This window comes from Lucilia cuprina, chromosome 3, assembly GCF_022045245.1.
Source record: "Lucilia cuprina isolate Lc7/37 chromosome 3, ASM2204524v1, whole genome shotgun sequence".
In the NCBI taxonomy this organism is placed as follows: Eukaryota; Metazoa; Arthropoda; class Insecta; order Diptera; family Calliphoridae; genus Lucilia; species Lucilia cuprina.
The window spans coordinates 43,928,739-43,954,762 of NC_060951.1; the positions used below are offsets into that span (position 1 = coordinate 43,928,739).

Consider the following 26,024-nt stretch of genomic DNA (forward strand, 5'->3'; position numbering starts at 1 on the left):
AAAAAAATAAATATTGTATTCATATTCTTCTCTCTGAATACGGGCCTATACTTTTTAATACGTTTTTAGTTGTTATTCTGAAAAATAACCCCTGCACTAAATTCAGTTATGTATATTGTTTTTAAAATTATTTTGTAAATAAAATTAATATATATTAATGTTATCTTGAAAAGTAAAATTGTTTTAATATTACCTGCAGCCAACGAAAACTGTGGCATCCCTATACCTAGTAAGAATTTACATAACTTTTTATTCTTCCTTTTTCAATTTATTTTATTTTTTACATATATATTTAAATAATAATTTACCTAATAAATACTCTCCAATTAATATTTGAATTTTTCTTATTTTAATATAATTTAAAAATTAAAAAATCAATTTCTTTTCATTTACATTGCAATTTACAAATCACAACTACCCATCCCTGCCAATCAAACTGTCCTTAAGTCAACTGCACACAAAACATACATACATACACACTCACCCATGTCATATTTACACTCTCTCCCATTTGCTCCACATCTTCTCTTGTTCTTATATTTTTTCAGTTTTTGCGCAAATTTAGTACGGTACGGTTGTCTAGTAAGAGTTGTCCCATAAAATTATTAAAAAGTGTTGGAAAAAATTATAAAATTATAAATATTTTTGCATAAAATTATTAAGAAACATTTACTTAATAAGTTTATGTAAAAAAGTTGTTAAATTTTTAATGTTTAATTAGTGAAAAAAGTGTTTAAAGTTTGCAACAATTTGCAAATGTACGCCGGTCGTCGTTTTTCTTTTGTTGGGGCCGTTCGTTCGTTTATTCGTTGTTGTTGTATGTTTGTTTGTTGCTATTGAGGAAAGTAAAGTGTGTGTGTTGTTATTGTAAATGGTAGTGGAAAAGAAAGAAAATGTATAAAATTAAATAAAGAGGGCAGTGAGAAGCCTTAGAAGAGCTTTAAAATAAGCTTGTGTAAAAAGCATCAAGTAAAATGAAGAGGGCAGTGTGTGTTTATTGAAAAAGCTTTAAAATTAGCTTGAATAAAAAGTAATAAATAAAATGAAGGTGGCAGAAGTGTGTTGAAAAAGTTTAAGCGAGTGCTTAATTATAGTGCAATTAATAAAATAAAGATGGCAATAAATGCCATAGCAAAGCATTAATATGTAAAAAAGAAGTTTAAAGAAATAAGCTTTAGGTAATTATTAAAATGTAATAGTAATTAAAAAAATAGAAAATAAATTAAAAAAAGTATGAAAATTAATAAAAAAAAAAAATTATAAAAATTTCTAATTTAAATAAAATCACTATTTTCTGATGAGTAATCAAGACAATATGAAGCAGTTATTTTAATGGTAAGTAATCTTTAGTTTTGATTAAATACATAAATTAAAATACTAAAAAAATAATTAAGATTGTATGGTCAAGACATGTCAAATAATAAAAGAGAAAAAAACTTTAAAACTTTTGTTTTATGATAGTTTCTTGTACAAAATTTTAAAACATCCATTGTTACACCTAGTCAATATACAACCAAACTCTGAAATACGATTTTTTAGCTCATACTTTTATTAATAAGAATATTAATAGAATACCTTTCAACCGTACTGACAATTTTCATAATTATAGGACTTAATGGTCAGGCATGGAAAATTTAGTCTAGTTTATAGTCTAGTCTATAGTCTAGTCTATAGTCTAGTCTATAGTTAAGTCTATAGTCTAGTCTATAGTCTAGTCTATAGTCTAGTCTATAGTCTAGTCTATAGTCTAGTCTATAGTCTAGTATATAGTCTAGTCTATAGTCTAGTCTAGTCTATAGTCTAGTCTAGTCTATAGTCCATAGTCTTGTCTAAAGTCTAGTCTATTGTCTAGTCTATAGTCTTGTCCATAGACTAGTCTTTTTATTATCTAAAGGTAGAACGTATGGAGAAGACAATGAAACTATTTCGTTATAATTTTTTACCGAATCTAGATTAAAAAAAATTAATTGAATTTCAAATTATATTTTCACTTATATATTTAATTCTTTAAATCAACAATATTTTATAATTATTTTACAAATAATAATTAACTACTTATTAACAGCTTACAGAACTATAAATACATTCTTTGTAATGATAAATCTTGTTAACAATAATAATAATTAAAATTAGTATTAAATTAATTTGTGTATCACAATTTCTAAAATCTAGTATTATCGGGCATTTTTATAAAATATGCTATTTTCTCTTTGGCCACTTTATAATTGTGTATCCAACGGCTGCCTTTGCGTAAAGAGCCATCGATGCCATCCTTCCAAACGCCTTGAGGAAGATAAACTGTGGAAATAAAAAAATATACAAGATATGATTTTAAAGGAATTTGAGATTCTAAATAAGTCTCATACCTTCTCTTTCCTCACTGTCCTGCTCCAGTATAGGAGCCACAATCATTTCTTCACCCACCGAGAATTCATCGCTTATACTTAAACAGGCCGGATCATGTGGATCTAACATCCATAAAGGTCTTACCAAAGGCAAACCCTCATTCATAGATTCACTTAAATATTTCAGTAGCAAAGGTATAACATATTTCTGTCGTATTGTAGTCAATTCTTTTGCGATTTCGGTCATATAATCACTTTTGTATTCGGAGGGCAAATGATTGAATTGCATGGAAGGCATAAAGGTCATAAGTTGTAGCCAACGTATATAGAGATCCTGTTCGGGTAAAGCAGGCTGACCCAAAGAATAATATGATAACATTTTCGACATGGTCCTATTTAAACCATAATCCCCACCTATAGCTCCGGGTAAAACGAAAGGATAACCTATGACGCCATAACTTAAAACCGTGGACATAACTTCATTTAAGCCGGCCCAGGAAGAGTTTATAGGTGGTGTACTTAGGAATGCAGGAGGTTTAGGAACTGTGCTGGCTGTAGAGACACCAATGAAACCGATAGTCTCTAAACTTTCGGTAAATATTTTCGCATACATATCGGGATTATCCAAAGACTGGCGGCATTGATAGTAATGAGGCAAATTGAAGCCTGTACCCAAATCCAAATAGAAACTATCCACTTTATATTCCTGTTTCAATTTCTGCAATTTCTCCTTCAACCAAACCGCCGTAGCATTATTGGTTATATCTAAAACTCCCGCACTAGAACAACTCTTGTAGCGTGTTAAGGCAGGTATACTTCTCTCGGAATGTCTTTCATAGATCAATAGCTTCTTGCGTACAGCCTCTTTGAAATTATCACTGTCAGTACTGATGAAAGGTTGTATACTGAATACGATTTTAAAACCTCTACGATGCAAAACATCTATGGTGTCTTTTAAGGTGGGGAATCTACTGGGATCTACAGTAAAATCTCCTATATACTCCTGCCAGAATTCATTAATCAATATATGACCCAAACGCATAAAACCCATGCCTATAACATCTTCGGAATAATTGTATATAGTGGTTTCATTAAATGAACCAACCGTTGGTTGATGAGGAATTTGCCAAACCGGTTCCTCTATCAAGGAATGTAATATTTTCATATCGGCTTCTTTCAAACCATCCCATAAACTCTGCTGTGTCATTAACATGTGCAATGATTTCATATCCTCCGTGGTGCAAATTTTATAATTCAACTCTGGTAAGTCCGATAATTTATTAACGAAAGTATAATCATCATTTTTGGCTCTCAAACAAAATTCATTGGTGGTCTTATTAACTGCTATATGCAGCGGCGTATTATCACTCACTTGTATGGCTACACCAATGGAATTTATAAAATATCTCTTAATACCATTACCAAACTGATGCACCTTGACATCACCACTCGAAAAGGGAGCAAAATCGAAATCACTTTCACTTAAAGACCAATTCATATTACGCGTTATGCCACCACCAAACCAAAGACCATTATTTCGCTTTAACTCATAACAATCGGTGGGAAAATTGTCTTCATTTAATGCTTGCCAATTGAAAGTGTAACAACGAAATACATCCATATCATGGAAATTCATATAGAGTCGGGCAATGTTATGCCATTCCAAACACACACTGCCATCCTGTTTACGTTTATCTTCGAGACAATGAAACGGTTTTGTATCCATATTAATCATTTTACCCAACTGTCCTGAGATAATTTCGTCCTCATCATGATTGAGAATTCTTAGAACACGATCTTTGGAGTTGAATTTGATTTTATCGAAATAGGAGAAGGTTAAGACTTTACGCTGATAGCCGACATAGGCAAAGCCGATCTGAAAGAGAGAGTGGGTGAGCGAAATGCATTAATTTTTAATTGGTAAAATGAAATAAAAAGAAAAAATCTTCTAAAACATGAGTAAATTGAAATAAAAAGAAAAAATAGTAAGTCAGATCAACCTTATAGAGAGTACACTATCAATTATTAAAAAAGAAATGTAAAATGGTTGATATAATCATCTCCCTTCTGAGTATGGAAAGTATTAGTTCTGAGGATAGTGCAATGAAAAGAAAAACTATACTTCTGATAATGAAATACTCGAATATCGAAAACAAGTTCTCATGGTTATATGATTGATAACAAGATATAATGGAAATAGTTGATATTCTCTCTCTGAACTTGTAAACGGAATCAATATATATATATGATCTATATTAATATCCCCAAGAGAAAACTATATAGTGATCTATTCTGAACTTTATCTTCAAATCTTTCAAATACTTTTTAAATACTCACCAAAAATATCACCATAAAAAACATTAAAATCACAAAGATTTTAATTTTATAATCTTTAGTTTCACGTTTCTTTTTCCGTATCATGGTGGGTAAAGACTGTAATCGAATAAAAAAACATAAAATTTTTAATAAAAATCTCTTTTAAAGTCATTTCCAATCTCAAAACCTACTTGCATTTTCTCTCTCAACAAACTGGCCAAAGAATTAACACTCGTTATAGAGGCTTGATTGCTGGCCAAACTGTATGCATCGAAATCACTAGCCAACATTTCTTTGTCATTCAAACGCAAGGCCGGTAAGGGGGCTATCGAGGCTCTTCGTCGGGTACGAAAACGATCTCTGGAAAAGTAAAAAAAAATACAATATTTAATTAATTAGTTTTAAGTTTACTATGCTAGTAATTAAATCAATGAATTGCACTTTTATTTGAAAAATTATTTTCCGTTTTAGTTTGGTTCAAAACTAAAATTTATAATCTGAACGTTTAATGTATGGATTTTTTTCAGTTTTGTGTTTGTATTTGTATTGCTGTTTTATAATGAGCTTTTATAAAAAAGTCAAGATTAAATAAACACTGAGATGCTAGTTAATCAAATCTTTTATCTCAACTATTAAACAATTCTTAACCCTTTAAGGACTGAAGATAATAATGTGTTACAGCTAACCTCAGTTGGTTGAGGTTCCTTCAGGATCCACTTAGTGTCTGTGGTTTAAGCCCAAATTTGGGGGAAGAGTAAGTGTCGGTTAAAGGATTGATTTAAGGTAAAATCAATATTTCGGCATATGTTCGGTGCTGTTGCCGAGAACAACAGATACCCCACAGAGGAGTGGCTGTGGGACTAAGCGTTAGAAATGAGTTGTTTTCAATTGTATATTATACGGGATGGATACAGAGGTATGCGAGCCTCAACCTGAATGAATGTGTCGTATGTTTTTCTCTTATGAATGTGTCGGATAAATGAGAAGTGTGCTGGATTGAATGATGATGGGTGAAAAAGGTATCATACACAAGTGATACCATAAAATGTTCCTTCCTTGTACAGGTATGTTCAGAGTAAACTCTGTTCATACCAGAATTACCACAGTGTGTCTCTGAGAGTAAGAACTAAGTCATGGCTTATTTGACCGATTTGTACTTCGGTGTACGGGATATGTCTCTATGTGCTATTGCCGAATCAACAGAGGCCATCCTATATGCGTTGTTGTAAACGGAAGTGATGTTTTACATCTCGGAAGTTAAGCAACGGTACAGCAATGATCAGATATTAGATAGCGCAAGTACTTGAACGGTCCATAAATGTACAAAAAATTGCGACCTGCTTGTAAAATACACAAGGGGGCAATGGTGAGTTGTTTATTATACTCACCCAGTGGTTGTAAAAGTACCATCGTGAGATAGGGCTACGCGCCAGGTACTCACGTAAAGCACTTCGACTTCAATACTTTGAATTTTATCAGATGATAATAACAATAGCATCAGGAATGAAGCAGAGAAAATGATGGAGGAGAAAAAGTGACTGCTAGACGCTAAGCAGAAGATCATATTAAGATAATCATAGGACACTACTACACACTTTGGTGTCAATTTAGTAACAGGTGTGTATATTTCCTTTTCCCTCTGCGTAAAGATATATTGAATTTTCTCTCAACCTCCGAGCCTGGTATAATTCGATACCCAGAAGAACTGAAGTCTAAGAAGCGAAGTTGAAAAGTTATCCCCGCCTTCTAATTTAGCGACAAAGCCATGCTATAGAAGCTGTTGTGAAAGCGGGAATGTTTCTTAAATTAGCCTTAAAGAAATGGGTGTTTAAATAGACGCCCTACTAGCGCTTAAAAAGGATATGAACAATGAAATGGGAAATCATAAACTTAGGTAGACAAGGTAAGACAAAAGGTTGATGTCTACGATCCAGTATACTTTGCCCATAATCCGATATGTACACTTCGAATAGATCATGCAATGGAACTTGTTGTTTATGAGAAAAATGTTCATTAAAATAACTGCTTTCGTCCAATTTTAAAAAAGTTAACTTAACATTATTTCAAACCCACAATCGATTACCAATAACTGACCTAAAGTTTTTCTCAATTATATTTTTAACAATTTTTTAGGCTTTCATTCATACAATACTTTCAGCTAGCACTGAATCATTTTTCATTCTGTTTACTGAAATTATGTCTATAAATAAAAATCAAAATTATAATTTTAACTTGTTATAAATCACAATTTACCTCAAAAAAAGACGATAAGATATCTGTACAAACTATGGCACTGGTTAGAAAATTACAAACTTTTTGTTAGATATTGAGTAAAATTATCGAGAAGTGAAGAAAATGTTTAAAATTTGTTAAGTAAATACACTTATTTTACAGTTTTATTGTGTGAATTTAACAATATCTGGCCCCTTTAAAAAAGCTAAGATAGGACTAGGAGAGTTGCAAAAGAATTTAATTTTAACACTTATTTGCATATATATTTTGTAAATAGGTCTAATTTAAAACAATTTACATTAATATTAAAGTATAATAAAAAAATTTGAGTTAAATTTAAACTAGTAATTTAAAAGATTTTAGAAGTATATAAAATATTTCAATAAAATGTCGCATATACAAAGTATTGATAATACTATCTACTACTTAAAGATTATGTTGTAGGCCACACTTTTAACAAGAAGCAAACACTTAAGTAGTTGACAACACTCATCTATAATATTCATCAAACCGAAGGACCATGTTTGCTGTTATTTTCACATTAAACTATTCTCCTCATATACTTTAGATAATATTTCAAAATTTATTAAAGGAAATAAAAAAGTAAACCTCTAAAATCCCATAAAATATATTTCATCTTACAATTGTTTAATTTCTTTTTTTATTATTATTATTATTATTATACATTTAATAGGAATTTTATAGCACTTGAAAAAAGAGAGATAAACAACATATTTTAAATAACAATGACAACCTTTAAAATAAAATTTCATTTAGCAAATATTAAATAAATATTTATTTACAGTTTAACACTTTGCCATAAAAACATTTTTTTATTAATAAAAAAAATTTTAGTATTCAAAAAGTTGTATTATTAAATAGAAAATAAATTTATTTTTTTTTCGGGAAAATAGAATAAAAACAATCACAATTACTAGAAATTTGATGGAACAACACAAATATACTTCAGTAATATACATTGTACACTGTCAGATAACGTGAAAGATTATCTAAATTAGAATGAAAAAAAAAACAATTACTCGTGTGCGGTTGAAGTGAAATGAAATAAAAATCAAATCAAAACAAGCCCAACAGTTTTTTTGCAACAACTATAAATTAGAAAATTGATAAGAAATATACATTTATGGAAATTTGTATTTCTTCTACACTGAGAGAAAAAGTAAAGAAGAAGTATATAAGATAGATAGATAGATAGATAGATAGATAGATAGATAGATAGATAGATAGATACATAGATAGATAGATAGATAGATAGATAGATAGATAGATAGATAGATAGATAGATAGATAGATAGATAGATAGATAGATAGATAGATAGATAAATAGATAGATAGATAGATAGATAGATAGATAGATAGATAGATAGATAGATAGATAGATAGATAGATAGATAGATAGATAGATAGATAGATAAACGAACTTGGTATAATCTGGTGATATTTCGTTGATCTCTCATAGATTTTGCGACTTTAATATCCAACATTTCGTAAACTGCTGTCTTAGAAGAAGGCTAAGAACTATCTAAAGTACGAATCTGCTATTACAATCTGCCCAAACCTATGGCTACTGTAATACGCCACCAAACTTGTAATCAACTGGTTGGATTACAGTTACGAATATTTGTATTTCCGAATTTCTGTTGATTTCGAAATTTTACAATACTAGTCTTTCTATTTATTTCGATATTTCCAAATTTTCTGACCGTTTTTGGAATTATCACAACTTTAATCCTCTACATTTAAATTTTAAAAAAATATATGACTAGTTTTATTTTGTTTGTACAATTTATTTTGCAGTGTATTATTACCTTGATTATGAATCTGATGATAGTTTTTATAATAATTTTATTTAACGTCACTTAGGTTTATTAACTTTTTTTAAATAAATGTATAATTTAAATTTTATATAATATTTTTAATGATTAAACAGCACACCTTTTTTAATAAATTTTTCTTTTTAGAAATAATTTTTTTTATTTAATAAATATATTTTGCAAATCATTGCAATTTTTCTAAATAAATAGCAAATGTTGAAAATTTTGTTCACTTCCTTTTTTTAATTTAAATTGTAATTATAATTCGCGTCTCTTGTAATTACTAACTATTTTTACACTAAATTTATCTTTTTTAGCAGAATAAAATAATTTAAACGAAAAAAAAATTACTACATTTTTGTAGAGTCACATTTTTTTATAACGCTGCTTATCTGTCTCAAATCCACTATAATACTAAATAATTTGATTTGATTTTCTTGAATTTACTCTCTTAATTTTAATACTACAACAGTGAGTAGCAGATAAACTGAGCATAAGTTAAAATAAGTAACTAAATAAAAGTAAATCGCTACTACTTAGTGCTAGTCAACAGACAAATAACTAAAATTTAAGTAGCAGACAGGCGTAAATTATTATTTCATTTATAAAGTAGGAATACTATTCATCTTTATCAACATACATACAAACATATGTATTAAAAATATGATAATCATCGTCAATATTATGAACCTATGAAGTAAATATGTATGAAACATATGAAACACTTGAACGATACTCTCTTCGCATTATACTTTTCTTGTACAATCTGATATAAATACTCAAACTCAAAGAAAGAAATTTATGAATGTGTGGGGGGGGGGTTAGGTGGTTCTGTAGTAAGTCTGAGAATGAAATCTGTGAGGAAATCATTTTATTTGATTTAAAACCGCAATTGTTATAACAAAATTATTAAATTTAACTCTTAATTTATGAACAGTTTAAACTCGCTATAATGAATATGTATTGTCGTTAATCACATAAAATCGAGCGTAATTAAAGCACGATCGTGATTCTCACTTGTGGAATGATATACTAAATCCTACTAATTAAAGCTAGAATACGCTTGAGTACAAGACAGATTGGTTCAACATTGTATAGGATTCTTCAAAGGAAGCGTCGTAAATACTAAGTAGGAGTAGGGGATCAATGCGTCAATGTACTTGAACAAAATAACAAAAACATAGTTAGTGCATTCATTCTTGACAGGCGGAATTGTGAGCAAATACTCAATATTACAATCACGGAAATTAGATCAATCCAGACAGAGACTAATTGGAAACAGTCTTTGTCTGAACATATCAAATACAGAGTACTATAAATCAAAACTAAAGCAAAACAGACTAAACCAGTGTCCAGATTGATTCAATATTCCATAGTATTGTTCTAAAGAAGCGTGTTCTTATGTAGGGGTCAATCCTTGAGGAAAATAACAAAAACATAGCCAGTGATTTCCTTCTTCCCCGAAGAAAGTATGAGAAAATGCTGATTCAGATCAATGCAGGCTGACACCGATCAGAAACAGTCTTTGTCTGAACAGCATATGCTTCGTTTACAAACACCAACTCACAGATTTCGGAAATATGAACCAATCTAAAGATATTTCAACTTTACCAAAGAGTGTGAAAGTTCAATAGGCCAAAACAAGGTAAACAAAAACAAAATGACAAGCTCACGGTTTACAATTTCCTAGAATCGAGGATCCGTAGTAGCTGCTAAAGATCCAGAAAGAGAATTATCAAAAACAGTCTCTGTCTGAACAGCATATGCTTCGTTTGCAAACAACAACTCGCAAACACTTGAAATGGACCAATCTAAAGCGATCTCTACAAGACCAAAGATGGTAAAAGTTCAAAGCGCCAAAACAATTAAACAAAATACCAAGCACACGCTTTGTATATGAATCGAGGATCGGTAGTAGCTGCTAAATATTCAATTACAATATATAATATTTTATAGGTCTTAGAACTGATCATGATCATGAACATTGAATAGAAAAGGCTTGACTGTGAGAAGTTTCAATCCACACCTTAACCACGTGGTTCAGCTGGGTAGTTCTGAAGACTTAATGAATACTTAGGTAGCGGTTCCTGTACCTTATTAACAATTAAATAAATGAAATAAAGACCATCAATGATAATCTTAAGATTCTAGAATTGCTCATGATTGCGCATTCAATAGAAAGAGATATAATTCGATGACTATGACTAAGTTTTAATCCACACTTAAACCACATGGTACATCTGTTACTACTCCGGAAGACTAAAGTACTGGTACTTTGTTAACAAATTAATAAATGAAATAAGGAAAATTGAGTGGTGATCTTGTGATCTTAGAACTTCTCATGATAGCGCATTCAATAGAAAGAAATATAATTTGTTAACTATGAAAAGTTCTAAACTGGACGAAGTCCAGATATTTATGTATCTAAAGATCTAATGAAGACTACACAACTACAACCTACACAATTCCTAGATTTATAACAAAATAGTCGGAAGAATGTGTAGAATATCTCTCGTTAAAAAAGCGACAGATTTTTTTTCATGTTCTCTACTTAGCTTTGCGAAATTAATCGATGTCCGGGTTCGATATGAAAATATCGAAAACTCGACTGACGAGTGATCGAATAGAATGATCTTGTCAACTTCCTATCAACTAAGATGAAGTTAAAGCGTAGAATCACAGTAATACTGCTGCTTGAAATATCAATTTTAAAGTGTACAGGGTATGACTGACTTTAAGCTTTCAACATTCTCAAAGTAAATTTCATACAACTGTCATAATGTGTGTAATTTGATCTTTTCATTCATATGCACAAGATAAAAGTGGAGACATATTTTGCACTTAATTGAATTTATTATATTCTGTGGGGAATTCTCTTAATAACATTTCAAACTTGCATTTATGGGTTTGAAGAAAATCGTTCTTCATTGAATAGTTGCTATATATTTAACACTTTAATTAATTCTTTAAATTATTTCTGATTCACAATAACTATAAAATAATTGCATTAACATTTAACTGACTTTAATTACAATTAAATACTAATTCAAACAATTTCAATTTGTTTAGAGTAAAAGCTTGAAATTGCAGTTCTTGGCACTTATTACTAAATCAAAATATTGTTAATATCGAACCGTATCTAATTGCAATATTCTAAAGAATGTACTCTTTTTGTCAAGCATTCTGCAAGGAAAAGCATTAATCTTTCTAAAACAGTATTCATTTTAATAATCACTTTTATTCAACCATAAACTCACCTTCTTTTACCATGTATTTCCAATTCATCATCACTCTCCTCCTCTTCGGGTTTCTCACACTGAATAGTTGTGACATTTTTTTCCGGTACACTAAATGTAACCGAACCGGAAATATCATCAATAACCTGAAAAAATTATAAAACAAATACACAATTAGCTAAATATTCCACCATTTTTTTGTACTCGAAATAGTTTTGTTCTTCTCATTTGCCATCTCTTTCATACTTTATTATATTCGTATGAATACAATTGCACTATATCCTCAAAATGAACACGCGTAGTATTAAACATTTAGGAAAACTCCAAATTTTAAGAACTTTCTCTTAAAATATAACAAAACTAGATGTTAACACTTTAAAGATCTAAATATAACTGAACCCTTGGGCAGGGCATATACATATTTCTATCCTTTAGAGAATTTAAAAAGTAGAGAGTAAGCAGGTAGTCGGTTTTTTCTCTGTTTCACAAGATGTTGTATTAAAGTAATAAATAAAGATTTTTTTGTTAGAAATTTTGCTAGATTTTTCCAGTAAATTACTTAAATAAGATTTGTAATTTACCTGTTAATAGCATTGAATTTGCATTTTCTCGTTGTAAATTTCAAATAATTATACGAAAAAAATTGCCCATATGATAAAATTACCTGATTTCATTTATGAAATTCTTATTCTCAGCTGTATTTCCCCTTAAGGGAAATTATATGGGAAAAATTCCTTTTTTAATGAATATTATTGCGTCTTAATAGTTTTTATAAATTAAATTGTATATAACTTAAATCTCTTTAGATTTTTCTAAATATTGTCGAACTTATTCTCAATCTCAAATAATATTTTATGCACATATAAGGGATAGAATGAGATGGCTTTATACGTTAATATCTCCTTACTCCTGTAGGATTTTAAAAAGAGAATAATTCTCATCATTCTCAAAGTTGTAACACATAAAAACCTTTAAAAGGGTAGTTTTTGTCTCGTTTGCAGCTAAAACGAGACAGAATATCCTTTGTTTAAACACATACAGAAATATTTAAAAAAAATATTCTTAGTTTAGATTTAACTTAAATAAATGTCATCGAAAATGTTTGGTATATTTAAGAGTCATCGACGATCAAGTCGATCGCTAAGTAAATAAACCTGTTCCTTCTTAGCACACGCTATACAGAGACGTCATAAGCAAAAAACTATTTCTATCTCTTTCAACACAAGTTTCTCATTTATATCTCTTCACTCACAAGTTTCACAAAAGCTGGACAACTTCTGATTTTGGGACTTTTTTAAATGTCTGAAAATCAGACACCTCCCACCAATAAGGTTAATTTTCTCCTCCCCTCTTTAAGATCCCTATTTTAATGTCTATATATAAAGCAATATTATAAAGCAATGATTTGAATTTAACACCACCACTCAATAGGTTTAGTCCTCCCTGTTAAGGCGAGAGCTGATGTTTCTGTTTCATAGAGTCAATTACGTCATTATTCAACGTCTGTTTATATATTTTAAAAGCCGTCGAATACTTCTTTTTTGTTCTGTCAGTCAAAACTTTTGATAGAGCGTCCTCCAAGTCCAAGATGTAAAGGAGCAGCACTATTCTTGTTCTTAACCTATACAGAGAGATATAATTTACTAAACTTCCATAGCGGTTGAGCGAAAAAGCTAAGATGATCTATGATAAGAACTTCAACAGAGGCTCCTATGATGGCTTTATTTGGGAAAATGTAGGAATTGTTCAAAACTATATCCTTTTTGGAAATGTCAAATAACAGAAAACCACATATTCATGAACAAAAGTGATCGTGGAAAATAAATGATAAAAACTGGTATAATTTCATCTATGGTTTATTTATTATGGCCAATAACCCTGCTGTTTCTGACTCCAGAGAAGCAGCAGGGTTTTACTTCTCAACCACTTAGACCACCAGAATCAAAAGGTCTAAGAACAGCTCATCATTACGCATCCAATAAAAAGGTTTATAATTCGTTGGTTATGAAAAGTCCGGATCTAAGAAAAGATTACCTTCAATGGTATATGGTAAACAAATTAAACACTGATCAGTGATAATTCCTCCTTGTCTTAAGGCATCCACAATTCAGTATTCCAGTTCTCTTTAATAGGATCACGTAATAGTCTAAGATAATGTGTATTCCAAAAAGGGAATATTTCTGGCCTTATCTGTTTTTCACTGTTTCTTACTTGTTAGTCCCAGAAATATAAGATATTCACAGTTAAAGCTGTCAAATCTACTTTTTCTTCAGAAAGATTAGATTTAGATAAGTTATATTCAAACTCAGTATTGATATTAGTATTCTTCAATCTGAAATAGATTACACAATAACTCAGATTATTTGGACTTTCAAAGTTACGCCAACAGTTAAGCAGCATCTGATCCCGATCGGTGGGTTTATAACATCTAAACTAGCCCGGGTTTCTTTATATAAGATGTCATTACATTCGATAATAACACTCGTATGGATCAAAGGATATTGTGAAAACCTTAGTAATATAAATGAGGAAAGATTTTATTACATTGATCACGATTGATCTCTAAAGCGTCCATTTACTTTCTGATCAAAAGCATACCCGTTCGTATGCATGTTTGTATCAGAACAGTTGGTCAAGTAAGTCTACTGGTATAAATCCCTTAATAGTCTATATTGGGCACGATATGTACATCATATCTCCATAAAATTCATCTTCTGCACTGAAAACCTGTTTGTGTTTCACTTCTTTTATCGCTAAGTTTTCTAATAATGTTTCTGCAAAATTAAAAGCCAATCTGTTGAAGAATCTCTCTCTGGCTATTCACATTTTTTAAAAAATTTCAATATTTTCTTTTTAAAACCAAGCAGTAATTTATGATAAATATTATCTCTGATCTTACAGTTTCTTAAAAAAATTCTATTATTTATTATTAATCCAAAACATTTTCAAACTATTTAAGTACCTGCCTTGTCCAATATATTATTAACACTTTCCAAACTAGAATTATTAATATTATTATTGCTCATACTTTTAACACTTTCATTATTTGTAAAATTTCTTTGATTTGCATTCGTATCGTAAGAATAATTTGTATAATTTTTATCACCGACACACCCATGATGATTATTATGTTGAAAAATATTTACTAAAGATGCCATTCTCTTATAAAGAACAAAGGATTTCAAATCACGTGAAATAAATTTCTTTTTATACGAAAAATTTTCGACCGTCTTAAATACCCGTTTGCAAGTCTGATGATGAACTAAAATTAAGTTTTAACATCAAACTGTATAAAGAAAAAAACAATATTGTATTAATTATTTAATCATGGCACAGTGGGTTTCAACAAGTTGAAAATATTTTTTGTATTTTTTTTATTATATTTTTTTGTTATTTTAATTGGTCTTTATCTGATCAACCCTCTGGGGCTTTGAATGCTAGTTTGTTTTGCTTTTTTTTGTTTTCTACTTTATTTAATTGTGACTTTTGTTATGATTACATTATAATTATTTTGTTTTGTTGTTTTCTTTTTTTTATTTTTCGCTGATCAATTTTACATTTTTGTTTTTATAATTTTATTTTAATATTTGTTTTTTTTCTTTCTTTTTTTTCCTAATAAATAATTTGCATAGTTTATTTGACTCTACTGTTGATAAGGGAAGTTATGTTTAGTTTGTCAGTGGATTTGTAACGATCATTTTATGAAAATAAATCGATTTAAAGGGAAAGTCTTTATTCTTAGAAATTATAAACTTTTTATAATATTTCTTCAAAAACTCAATTTTGAATACTTATTTTGACAGCTTTGTTGATCATGGCAAATATTCATCTAAGCTTAGTAGTGATCGCAATAGTTGAACTTTGTCCAGAAACCATTTAGCGATCTTTCATGTCTATTGATATTTATCACTTTTCTGATCAAGACATGTATTGATTTAAGTTTAATACTACTCACGATCGCTGAACTCTACTCTCTTGAGAGATCTCTTAAAGTTAATCGAGCTCCGCTGATCTTAAGTTTTTTGGGACAGATTGTCTGATCAAAACAAGTATTCATTTTAGCTTAATAGTGATCGCAATCATTGAACTTTGCCAAGAAGTCATTTAACGATCGACCATGTCCTATTGATATTTATCTCTTGAAAGATCTCTTAAAGTTAATCAAGCGTCGCTGATTTTTTGAGACAGATTGTCTGATCAAGACGAGTATTCTCCACTCTCTTGAGAGATCTCTTTAAGTTAATCGAATGCCGGTGATCTATAATTTTTGGGGACAGATTGTCTGATCAAGACAAGTATTAATTTTAGCTTAACAGTGATCACGATCGTTGAACTCTACTTAGAAACTATTTAGTGACCTACTATATCATATTGATATTTATCTCTTGAGAGAATTCTTGAAGTTCATCGAGCACCGCTGATCTGTAATTTCTGATCTAGACAAGTATTCAGTGAACGCGATCGTTGAACTTTGCCCTGAAACCCTTTAAATATTGATATTTATTAATTGAGAGATCTCTTAATGTTTATCGAACAGCGCTGATCTTTGGGGACAGGTTTGCTCAGAAACCATTCAGCGATCTTAAGAGACAAATTTACAAACTGATCTTTAGTTTTTGGTGACAGATTGTCTGAACAAGACAAGTATTTATTTTAGCTAAACATTGATCACGATCTTTGAACTCTACTTAGATCGCTAAATGAATATGTCATATTGATATTTGTCTCTTGAGAGATCTCTTGAAGTTCATCGAGCACCGCTGATCTGTAATTTCTGATCTAGACAAGTATTCAGTGATCGCGATCGTTGAACTTTGGCCTGAAACCATTTAAATATTGATATTTATTAATTGAAAGATCTCTTAATGTTTATCGAACAGCGCTGATCTTTGGGGACAGCTTTGCTTAGAAACCATTCAGCGATCTTAAGGAACAAATTTTCAAACTATCGATCGAAATTTTGCTAAAGTGATCGTGAAGGATCTGTTAAAGCATATTTTTTTACAACCACCCACCCACTGTTCATTTTTCACACTAGAAATATTTCACTGTGAAAATTTATTGATCTCATTGTTTAATTACACAGATGTGTTCGTTTGTTTGTTCGATTGTCTGTGGTGTGAGAATAATCACCATTTGCCAGTTGGGGCATGACTTTAAATTGAGCAGAGTGACTTGTTGTGTCAAATATTATGTGTTTTCACTATTGTCGTTTGTTAATTTTATTCCATTTTCCCCCTTTTTGCTGCTAACAAATTATAATTGAATTAATTAAAAAGGTTCACGATTTTATTAGAGTTTCGTTAGGTGACGATTATAAACACCATCGTCATCATTATCACGATCGCTTTAAACTAGAAAGATTGCTACAAAGCATGCAATAATGATTGAGTGAATGAATGATGGCTGTATAAATGATCATGTACGATCAGTTAACTATTTAACAAATATTAACTTAACAAAGTTGTTTTATTATTAATCAGTTTCTCCTATTAGTGTGTGTGTTTATAATTAAGGCTAGACTGTGATTACAGTACATGTGTTTTGAAAAAAACAGTTTAAAGGTTTTTGATAAGATGCGATTTTACTGTGTGTTTTTTAATTTTATGAATATTGCATCAATAAAAAATTGTTTATTTAATTTTTGATTTTTGTGACGATTTCAATTGTTATTAGAACTATAAACTAGTGATTGATGGTAAATATTTGTCGGGTGTGTTTATGGTTGTAAGCATATTCGAGGTGTTATGGTAGAACCTCTTAAGACCTTTTTCGCGGCTGTAGAATTTCCCAAATATTTGCGAAAAATGTTTTAATTCAACTTATATGCCCCTAATATTCTGGTATCCCAATCTTGAACATAGTTTAAGATTGGGATACCAGAAGTATGATTAAATCATTGAAAACTTAATAACATGATGTTTCTAAGAAACTTAAGAAAAATAACTGCATTAAAACTGATCCTAGTTTGAGATTGGGATACCAGATGTGCGATATTAGGTGGTGTGTCATAATGTCCATAGACCTTATGATACACTAAATTGTGTCATAATGTCCGTGGACATAATGACAATTTCAAAAGTGTCACAATTTCCAAGAGCAATGCGACAGAAAGTCCATGGATTTCAAAAACTTCATTTCTGAAGACTCCAGTCATATTTTAGCGAAGCCGGTATTCGAAATTCCCCAGAGTTTAAAACCCCTGTCCATGGACATTATGTTGCTTTAATGTGTGCCATAAGGTCTATGGACATTATGGCACGCCTCCTGATATTAAAACTATTATAAATAACTTGAAGTAATCATTGACAAATTTGATAGTGCACTCTTTCTTAGGAAGAACCCATGTCGAATTCCGTGTGACCTTCGTTCCACGGTACTCTTATGGTGCCCGTTATCCCATGTGTCAACTTAGAATATGTACCATCATACAAACATAAGACTTATTTATTCTAAAAAGGATCCTGTTAGGCAGAACTTCATTAAGCTCTCTCGGTTCTCTTTCTTTCATTGCCGATTATACCGAAGTTGCTCGGTATACAAATAATGCGAAACTTGCCAATATAAGAGTAATCGGTTATTCACTATTATTGCCTTCTGGCTGTCGGAAAATATGTTAACATCTATTAAGAGCATAGACTTTCGACATAAAGTTTTCTAGGTTTTCAATATAGATTCTTAAACTTCTCGAGTCTTCCAGTATAGATAATTATGTGTAGCAACATATTCATGTAGAGCGTAGCTTTAAAGTTCCATTTGATCATGACTCTTAATCATGGATCAATTCCTTACAATTTCCGAATATTATTGTCTTTGGTATTCGATCGGATATGTCTGAACTTACATATGTTTCTAAAGGACCTACACCTAAGTGTTACGAAGTAGTTCACCCAATGTTTCGAAGTTTAATTCTAATCTTTAGCTATAGAACTTTACTTAATTCTCTACCATGAACAGTATAGAGTTTTAAAATATGTCTAATTATAAAAGCGCCCCATTAAATCTAAATATTTAAACTTTAAACATTATTAAATCCCATATTTTGTTGATATAAATATTATACGCCATTGATGTAAAATTCATTAAAAATAAATTTGTGAAAATTGATTCATAATTCCCGCTTATGATGATAATCTCTGGCCTAACTTCGCACCTTTCGATATTTCTCATTAAATCTACCAACAATAATGTTTATTGGGTTTAGTTTACAGATCACTGATCATGTGTATGTAAACATATGTTTATGTGGTTGTTGTGATAAAAACCAAAGCATATCTTAAGGCTTTAAAATAAAAGAATTAACCCGTTGAACACCTAAGTTATAAACATGGGTACATTTTATAATTTCCATTAACCGAGTCAAAGTTTAATGTGATAAGCCATTAATATAACAAATAACAAAAGTTATTAAACGTGTAATAAATATATATTGTAATAATTATAACGGCTACTAAGTAGTACTTACAAATACGTAATATAATATACTACAGGAATATATATTTTACACATTTGTTCTAAATTACTTTCACCATTATATTACGTATTTTTTTATAATTTATAGACTAATGATCTTATATGCAATACAAATTAAATGATGACTAGTTATTGATAGCTTAAACTATATAATGAATTCATTATAAATAATTTATTATAATTAAGATCATTAAGATCGTTAATATTTGTTTAAATTAAAATTATATTTTGCATATATGTATCTTTATATAATTTGCTTATTTATTTTCATTATTAAAATAATGTCACATTTGTATCAATAATCGCAGTTTAAAAAACAAATAAAAATTCATACATATGTACATATGTACGATCACATGATAAATTGTTGACGAAAAAACGTGCTTCAAAAAAAACAACAACAGCTTTCTTATTTAATGATGCTACCTGCTGCTGATATTTATTTAATTGCTACGTTTTTTAGGATTAAACAATATCTGAAAATTTGTTCATTTCAACCAGTATAAACTGATCACGAGATTCGAACCTAAAAGACCCTAGTTTTTATTTTATGCAAATATTCCCAAATACATATTAATTGTTTCTATATCACGTGAACTTTAGAAAATACCCTGGGGCTTCGCTGCCTAAATCGAAGTACAAAATAATTTCATGAGAACTCTAACATCATCATTGAATTTCTTTTTTAATTATAATATAAAGTTGACTATAGATTCGACTATGGGCTAGACTATAGACTAGACTATAGACTAGACTATAGACTAGACTATAGACTAGACTATAGACTAGACTATAGACTAGACTATAGACTAGACTATAGACTAGACTATAGACTAGACTATAGACTAGACTATAGACTAGACTATAGACTAGACTATAGACTAGACTACAGACTAGTCTAATGACTTAATACTAGAGTGTAAAACATACTGGTATCTTGTCTGATGTACCGTAGACGTCGTTGCGGTACCGCGCTATTTTACGTTATCAAAAATAACTCAATTGCTCGATTTTCCATGCCTGAAATGTGTGAATGACTGCTACGCTAACACTCCATCTTTTTTCGTCCGTTTACACTCCCCCTTGCCTAAAACATATAATTGAAGTGGTGCTGGGTAACCAGTAAATCTAAATTAAATCATTATTCACAGCAATTAGAAACCTCTGTTAAAATCTTAATGCATTTTGTAGACATTAGGTCATCATCATTTAAAAACAAATAAATATCTTTTATACTTTTACTTTATTTAAATATTTACTTTATTTTGATTTTTTTAACAAATTTAATTCTCAACAAAAAATGCAAAGAAATTAACAATCAGAATGTTATTATTTGGTCATTAGTTAAATATGACTTGAATTTTTAATTCATTTATATTATGGTAAAGATTTATGACCGTTATAAGCTTTTAGATTTAAAATATTTGCTTGTTATACTTTTTTTATTACAACCATTAAAATTTGTCAACAAGTATTACAAGTGTTTTTTATTTATTGTTGTTTTTTAATGAAGTAAATAAATAATTTTATTTATTGAATAAATAAATTACCAGTAGTATTAAAACTGTCCAGCACTGAAATGTCACAGTAGGTCATTAAGTCCCAAATAATTCATTGTCCATTGTCCAGGTCATGCACAAGGAAAGTGATAGATCGTTTCTTCTTCTTTTTTGTCTGTCACTGAAGTTGTTAGAAGACTCATTAAAGAATTGACCAATCGACTTGTATGTCTATTTAGCACCTCGTATTAAGTAGCGTAGAAAAATACAAGATCATTTATGTCATAATATCAAAAGAATTACTAATAATCTTATTATTAAACGATTATCATTCCATCTTTGTATTTAATGTATATATTTTTAACATTTATATCTTTAATGAAATTGTAAATTGTAGTCATATATTTATGTACGATTTCAGTTTACGTGAAACCTATTTACTCAGAATTTTATCTTGATCATTTGAAATAGATTTATGATCGAGAATTTTTTCTGGCGTTAGACTTTTATAAATGCTAGCGTCATAATGTTGCTACCCACTTTTTTATACCTATTATATTTGTTGAATTTTATCTTGATGACCTTTTTCGTTTAACAGAGCTTTAAGAGATCATAAATCTGTTGTGAGTGAAGAAATAGGTTTTTTCTTAGACGTCTAAGTAAAGCAAAGTAAAGATAATTAGAAGTTGATTTACAAGGTTTCTGTGGCCTACCCAGAAATCTATTGTCGATTTTAGGGTGGACACCCTGAACTACGGAGACAACTATTTCTATAAAATTGAACAGACGAGTGTAGATCATTTGGGGATAACAGAAATTTTGTCGTTATCTATATTCTAAGGAACTTTTTCAAAAAAAAAATTAAAAAAGTCCGTACTTGAATCAATCCATATCGGTTTCAATAGTACGCTAAGAGCGGCTTTTCTAGAATCAATTACAAAATACTTGAATCAAGTCAGAGTCAGGTGCAAAGTGATCTTAGCCAAGTCCAATATGTACTTGATTTAAGTGTACACTTGTTTCAAGTCATATTCGTACATGTTCTGGAACTAATTCTTTAAATTGTCCCGACATAAAGATCTTTCAGTTTTTATACCCTTCACCACATTAGTGGGGAGGATTGGATGTTTGTAACGCACCTTAAGCTATGCCAATCGGCTCAGAATCATTTCCTGAGTCGATTTTGTTATGTCCGTCCGACTGTCTGTCTGTATATATTGGATTTGTGCTAATGTTTGTAACGCACAATAATGTTGTTTCTATATTCACCTTAAAGAATACCAATCGGCTCAGAATCATTTCCTGTATCGATTTTACCATGTCCGTCCGTCTGTCCATGTAAACCTTGTAATCAAACTACAAGACCAAATTTTGAAGATAATTCAATGAAATTTCGTACTTGATCTTTTATGGTTCCGGAGACGACGTCTATTGAAAATGGTCTATTAAAGTTCGTAATTATATTTAATATATTCGTAAATACAAAAAGTTGCAAAATCAAGTTATATACTAGTCTTGATGACCCTCATGAAACTCATAATTATATTCAATTTTGAGCAAAAATTCTCAAATCGATAGTCGATATCAAATTATAATGACCTGTTATATATGACCAATATGTTCTTAATCATTTTGTAATGGGTTTCGATAACCCCGCTCCTGAAATTTTTTAAAACTTTTTTGGGAATTCCGGGATTTCTAATAAGAAAATTCGAAATTTTTATTTAATTTTGGATTTTGAGTAAAAAAATCTACCTATCTGTAATATTTCATTACAAAATATTCATAAATAAAATTTTTATTGCAATTTGAAAAATTTGTAAATCGGAACTTAAATGAAGAAATAGGATCGTTTTAAAAATTTAACATAGCCGAGGTGTCCTAATTTGAGGACCCCTCGCCGGGCCCCTGATTGGCCTATAAGGTCCAAATTCAAAACCTAAACTCGACAACACCTTCTCTTTGTGCATACCAAATTTCATTAAAATCGGATTAACCGTTTAGAAGTTACCGAATTATTTCCCTTTTTTTCCTATACCACTGTGAGATGTAGGCATGGTCGGTTCCGCCCCAATATATTTTCTTACTTGTTTTTTTTCCAAATTGAGTTTTAACTTAACTTTTTTGGGAGGAATTAAATCTTAAAAAATTACGGTTCCAAAAAAATCAACCATTTTAATTGATGTTATTTTGTGTTTCAAATGCAATTCACACATTATTAAAATATTATTAAGAAAACACATAAATCGCAATTAAAGAATTAAATTTACAATGAGAATAAAAAGTTGTTATAACTTTGAGAAATAAAATAATAATTTCATGACAACGAGGATCGAAGAGATTTCAACACAATAGGAACGATATTGCTTCTCGAAACAACTACTAACAATAAAAATAACATTTACTGACCAAAAGGGAAGGGAACACATAACTACTTCTGATTCTGACAATATTACACATAATGGGGTCCCGAATTACCTTATTTCTGATCAACTAAAATGGGTCTCAGAAAGGGTGTGATTGACTCAAAACGAGCAAAGTTAAAAAGATATTGTTGCGTTCATAGCTTTCACTCAAAAGTTATCTTAATGTGTTAAGCTATTTTAGCTTCAAATGTCCTGCTGCATATTATTTTCAAAATTTTTAACCTCAAAGTATTTCAGAACCTAGCAGATTTATTAAAAAAGAACCAATAAAACCTAAGAGTTATAGCACATAAAGATCTCAAAAACAACTATACTTCATGAACTATTACAAAAACAACTTACACTATCCGTTCGACTATTACTCTTATCCTCCTCCGGTACTGGTTCTTGTTCTTGCATTTGATGTTTCAATCTTAAAGCTTCCAAATCTTCTATGGCATTTATGCCCGAAGGCATTGAAATCGAATTACGACGTAAACCGCGCGGCAAAGGTAGTGGTGGAGTTTCCAACGCCGTCGATTCATCTGAGGCAGTTTTAGGTGAATTATTACCGGAATCTACAGTACTATTAACAATAATCGAATCATTTTCTATTTGTAACGTTAAGTCAACATTACGTCTACTACTTAAAGAGACTTTACGACTGGGTGCATTAGAATTATCATTGGATTTATTGTCATCGGCATAAGGTATATTGGAATTACTATCTTTTAAAGAATTTAACATGAGGGGAACACGTTGTTCTGATTCTTCTTGTATGGGATTCATTTTTTAATAAATTTAAACACAATTTCTTAAATTAACAAATTTTTAAATTTCACAAATTTTTCAATTTAACAAATTTTTTAATTTAGCAATTTTTTTAGAACATTTTTTTCATATTATTTTTTTTTTTTTTTGTAATTTTTCTATTCTTTAACTTTTAATTAATTTCACTTTCTATGCATTTTATTAAAAAAAAACTAAAAAGGTTTTCCTTTTCTTTTTTTTTCGTTCACTTTTTTATTAATTTTATTTTTAAACCGTAACGTTTAGTGCTTGTTAGTCAACGCACGTTTAATACCGCTTAGCTGAAATGTTAAACTAAATGCTCATCAACGCCACCAACCAGTTAACCCACTAGCCCACCAACACGATCACAAACAGCCTATCAGCAACAACACTCAACAATCGTTTCTACCGTTGCCTTTGAAAAAAATTTTGCAAAAACATCGTTTTGTATTACGATCATCTTCTTCAACATCAACCTCACTACGATCGGTTTGTTTGGTTTACTACCATTTTGTTGTTGTTGTTTCCCTATATGTTTACTTTTGTATTTATAAAACACTCTTTGCTTTTTTACCGCTTACTTAGTACTACTGCTGATCATTTTATTAATAATATTTATTTAACAATAACGACAACTGTATTAAAACTGAATTTGTTTTTGTTTTTTTTTTCATATAAATAAAATAAACATTAAACAATAATTTAATTAAAAATTATTCAATGATAATTACTTGTGCACACTTGTGTATGCAAACATGAATGGAATACGAAATGGTTTATTTATTTTTGTATTTTGGATTCTAATTACAAAAAGAGAATGAGTGTTTTTTGTTTATATGTGCCGTTGTGTGTTACTTATACGTTAAGGTGTACAGTTTCAGAGGAATATCAGTGGATTTATGTACAGTGGGGAGGGAGTAAACTGCAGAAACCCAAAAAATATAAGATTCTTTTCAGAAGCAAAAACTGGTTTTCAAATAAGAACGTGTAATACTTTGTAATGGTTGATTGCCTCATTGAAAACGATCACATGATCAAGTGATCCTTTTAAACTCTTTAACTTTAAGCATAATAGTTATTCTTGAAAAATCAAATCTTTTTCTCCACTGATCGTGTCAGCCAGTAGATGCAGTTAAAGCGAAACACATTAACAATACCTTTAGCTATCGAGATACTTTATTAATCATCCTTCTTTTTTAATTTCAATTGCTGGAATCAAAAAAAAATTGTGTCACATAATTCTGTTAAACTTTTTGTTAAGATTCACAAAGTTATTAAATCGTATTTTATCAAGATCATTATCGTGATAATTGATTTTGCCAAACATTCTAATTTGATTTAATATTTGTATACAGCTTTATTATACTTAAAAAGTTACTGAAATCATTTGTGACTGAAGGTTTATGTCAAGAAGCCTCATTCGACTATTTTTCCCAAGATCCATGAAATCTCTAGATATTTCTTACAGGTCTCTACTAATAAGACACTTCATCAAGATCGTAAAATTAACTTCTTAAATCTGTATAATTTTCTAAATTATACTACATCTCCATTCTCAACACTTTTGACACACACGTTAATGCTCAATTAAACGATTCCACTAAGATCGTGTTACTTGAGCTAGAGGTTCTTTAGTGATCTTCTCAAGCCGATGTAAGATCATTTAACTTATTGCCTCCATATACTTTTGCAAAGTTGTAGATTTGTATTAAAAATCTTTTAATGGTCAATTCAACATTGGTATGGGATTTATTATTGTTGGATCAGAATATACTATATAGGATTCTGAGGCAATCGTTTGTGAAAACCTATAGTTTTGTAGTGATACTGTTCGACACAAGTCAGGTTTCAGTTCCGTACAACAGGGTTGACTTTACCCAAACGTTGACTA

At 30.0% G+C, this 26,024-nt stretch overlaps 1 protein-coding gene across 4 annotated transcripts; it reads right to left on the bottom strand.

The window, feature by feature from the left end:
- Positions 1 to 1,979: 1,979 nt before the first annotated feature.
- On the bottom strand, positions 1,980 to 24,241 carry LOC111690097 (myogenesis-regulating glycosidase). 4 transcript variants are annotated; one of them, XM_023452559.2, is made up of 6 exons: positions 23,705 to 24,241; positions 11,986 to 12,110; positions 4,853 to 5,021; positions 4,683 to 4,778; positions 2,367 to 4,221; positions 1,980 to 2,298 (listed from the first exon to the last, which is right to left on the bottom strand). In XM_023452559.2, the coding sequence occupies exons 1-6, from the start codon at positions 24,128 to 24,130 to the stop codon at positions 2,162 to 2,164; spliced, it is 2,808 nt and encodes a 935-aa protein (XP_023308327.2). In that variant the 5' UTR covers positions 24,131 to 24,241; the 3' UTR covers positions 1,980 to 2,161. The 4 variants fall into 4 exon arrangements, with proteins under 4 accessions (XP_023308327.2, XP_046802566.1, XP_046802567.1 ...); XM_046946610.1 differs by lacking the exon at positions 23,705 to 24,241 and adding an exon at positions 14,931 to 15,211; XM_046946611.1 differs by lacking the exon at positions 23,705 to 24,241 and adding an exon at positions 14,927 to 15,033.
- Between the last annotated feature and the right edge of the window lie 1,783 nt (positions 24,242 to 26,024).